General features: G+C 41.5%; 1 protein-coding gene across 1 annotated transcript in view; it reads left to right on the top strand.

Moving 5' to 3' along the window:
* Positions 1-1616: 1616 nt before the first annotated feature.
* Positions 1617-3145, top strand: part of mapk12b (mitogen-activated protein kinase 12b) — a gene marked incomplete at its 5' end in the record, with an annotated part of 7011 nt that continues 5482 nt past the window's right edge. Inside the window, 5 exon segments of the mRNA XM_014026997.1 lie at positions 1617-1875; positions 2283-2412; positions 2491-2549; positions 2632-2743; positions 2823-2852. Coding sequence (XP_013882451.1) covers positions 1751-1875; positions 2283-2412; positions 2491-2549; positions 2632-2743; positions 2823-2852 — 456 coding nt within the window.

The raw sequence follows: 3145 nt of genomic DNA, 5'->3' as shown, positions 1-3145 counted from the left end.
ACAATGGTACAGTATAGTGTAGTGTAGTATAGTAACATTCTTATAACATGAACACAGTGGTATAACATAGTGTAGTATAGTATAACTGTTATAAAATATAAACGTTTTATTGTAGTGTAGTACAGTATAGTATTCTTATAAYATATACAAAATAGTAAAGCATAGTATTATATTCCTATAACATACACAGTAGTTAGTATAGCCTAGTATTTTTTGTTTTTTGTACTAAGAGTTGCATGGATTTTTACTGAAACTTGGTCAAATCAAGAAAAGCGCAGACACACAAATAAATCCAGATGTATCAAAAGGTGCGTACGCTGGAATCCATGCACGTTTTCTTTGTACAACCCAATTAACATGGAACTGAGCGCACATGAGACATCTCTCATGACATGCCTCTGTTTACATATGTTAACAGATGCAAATTACTTTCTGCATGTGTGATGGACATGTTTGAGTGATCCCTGCACTTTCAGAAAGAATAACATCCTGTGCAGCAGTTTACTACATGCTTTTGAAGCAAAGAGGTAATGCTGGGATTTTTTTTTTTTTTTTGAGTATAGTTATGCATGAATGTAACATGAATCAAAACCCTTCTCATATTATTTTATAGTAGTGTGCTAATTAAATATTTAGGCTATTTGTATGAGCTTTGTCCACAAGTTCTGAATTTTTCATGTGACCCATCAGATCAAACTGGGGATTAAGTCAAATTTGGTCAAAATGACTTAAGTACATTTTCATGTCTTTTAAGCTGCATTTTGTTACCTGGATCATCCTGATATCACGAGTGGTTCCAAAGATGTACCTTAATTTGTCTTGCTAATCCGGATAACTCATTGATATTTTATGTGATATTTTATGCCTTTATATCAGAGGTTCTCATACTGGGGTCCCAGGACCCCCAGGGGTCCGTGAGAGGTATCTTGGGGGTCCTCAAAAAAATTCACTAAATTGTTAATATGGTTTTTATTTTAAAAAATGCATGAAGAACAATGAACTAATAAAATAAATAAAATAAACATGACATAACGAAAATGACAATAAATCTATCTTTTAAAACAGGATGGAGCTTATGAGGGGGTCCCTGGAATTTTTATTACCGTTGTAAGGGGTCCCCAAACCCAAAAGGTTTGAGAACTCCTGCTTTRTATCATTGTTTTCAGCTGTGTTTGGAGTTCGTCTTTCACAGAATTAATTATTTTTTGCTCTGAGTTCCACACTTTTCACTGAATTTATCAGGCGATGATCTGCTTCCTGAGGTGGTGTAAACTGGACTTGAGTGTAAAGCACTTTGGGGTCCAGAGGGACTTGATGAAGCGCTCCATAAGTTCAGTATAAGTTCAGTCCATTTACCATCAATCTCATGATTCTTATGATCAAGTAAGCATAAAATACATTCAAACAATCCTGTTAAAATGCAAATGTAAAAACCCTTCAAAGGGAGTTGATCTAATCAGATCATTCAGGCTGTGATCTGTGAGTTTAGATGGGCAGATGTTCTGCTCCTKCCTCCTCCCACCATGGAGGCCCACTGCAGACCCACCCATGGACTGGCCAGGGAGACCAGGAGCCAAACTAACAATGTGAGGGTGGAGGTGGGGGGTCTGCGGGCGGGTTGGGGGATCAGCTGGTCCATCTGGAGGAATTTTGCACCAAACAGTTTTTGCTTCGGATCTGACTGCACCACAGAGATTCAGGACTCGGGGGACCCCACGCAGGACCCCTGACTCGTCTTGTCCGTTGGGGTATGGCCATAGCTGTGCGCTCCAGGACAGGGTTCTACCGGCAGGAGGTGAACAGAACCGTGTGGGAGGTGCCGGAGAGGTATCGGGATCTGAAGCAGGTTGGAACGGGGGCCTACGGGACCGTCTGGTGAGTCCTTGCATCTCGAAGTGTTCACGACAGACTCTGTTGTACATTTTGTCATTTAATCGTGGCTAAATTAGGAGGAAAACTAAAAGCAGCTAAAATAAAAGCAGAGCTCAGGTTGATCGCTCTCTCCAAGCAGCTGCCACCGGTTCGGTTTAGAACTGCACAGCTGGCCGTGCCGGGCCCCTCTGCATTGTGTGAGTCTGGATGGGGGTCAACAAAGACCACAACCCCCCATCCCATTGTTTAGAAGTCAAAGACTTTAAGTTATGTGCACAAATTGCTCCACTCTGTCACAAAACKGAGTCGTTTTTTTTCCATATTTGTGACCAAAGCATCTATAAAGTGTGTTTAAACCGTCCTGTTAGAATGTAATAACAATATTTAAACATTAAACCTGTTTGAGTCAGTTCTGCTTGGGACCGACGCTCAGGAGCTCAGGTTGCCATTAAAAAGCTCCACCGGCCYTTCCAGTCCAAGCTTTTTGCCAAACGGGCCTACAGAGAGCTGCGGCTCCTCAAACACATGAAGCATGAAAACGTAAGTGTTCCAGAAATCCTGGTTTTATCATAAATAAAAGCGAAATTTTAACATTTTGATTAATTCTTTTCCTTCCAGGTGATCGGGCTGTTGGACGTTTTCACCGCTGAGATCTTGCTGGACCGGTTTCGGGATTTGTAAGTTTCCACGCTCCTCGCAGGAAACTGCTTTTATTTTGTAAAGTGCGCGGACGTGACGTTCCTCTCCTCACCTCTGCAGTTACCTGGTGATGCCCTTCATGGGCACCGACCTCGGTAAGCTGATGAAGGTGGAGAGGCTGTCGGAGGACAGAGTTCAGTTCCTCGTTTATCAGATGCTCCGAGGCCTCAAGGTGAAAACAAAAACCCAGGATTTCAAATTGTTGTTGTTTTTTTTTGTGTGACGCTGATCCTGTTTTCTGTCTCTTGTAGTATATCCACTCTGCAGGGATCATCCACAGGGTGCGTGACCTTTGACCTCTCAAACTATAGGCTTTAGGGTCGGGGTCTTTCTCTCTTTCACACCCACCCTCATTCATCCTGATTCCTTCAGGCTGCTTTGCATTCTTTGTGTGAGAAACTGGACTAAAAACAGCTACACTTTTTGGTATGGGATCAATCTTGTGCCAGCAGGAAGTGAATCTGAATTGCTCTGATTGAAAATGAATGTGCAGAATTTGAAATAGAATGCATTGTTTTGAAAATAAATGACACTAATTTGAAACTGAATTTAAAGTTTTGTATCTGAATTAATT

Source organism: Austrofundulus limnaeus, unplaced genomic scaffold, assembly GCF_001266775.1.
Source record: "Austrofundulus limnaeus strain Quisiro unplaced genomic scaffold, Austrofundulus_limnaeus-1.0 Scaffold607, whole genome shotgun sequence".
NCBI classification, from domain to species: Eukaryota; Metazoa; Chordata; class Actinopteri; order Cyprinodontiformes; family Rivulidae; genus Austrofundulus; species Austrofundulus limnaeus.
The sequence above is the reverse complement of the archived record's forward strand: the minus strand, read 5'-3'. Positions and strand labels throughout refer to the sequence as shown.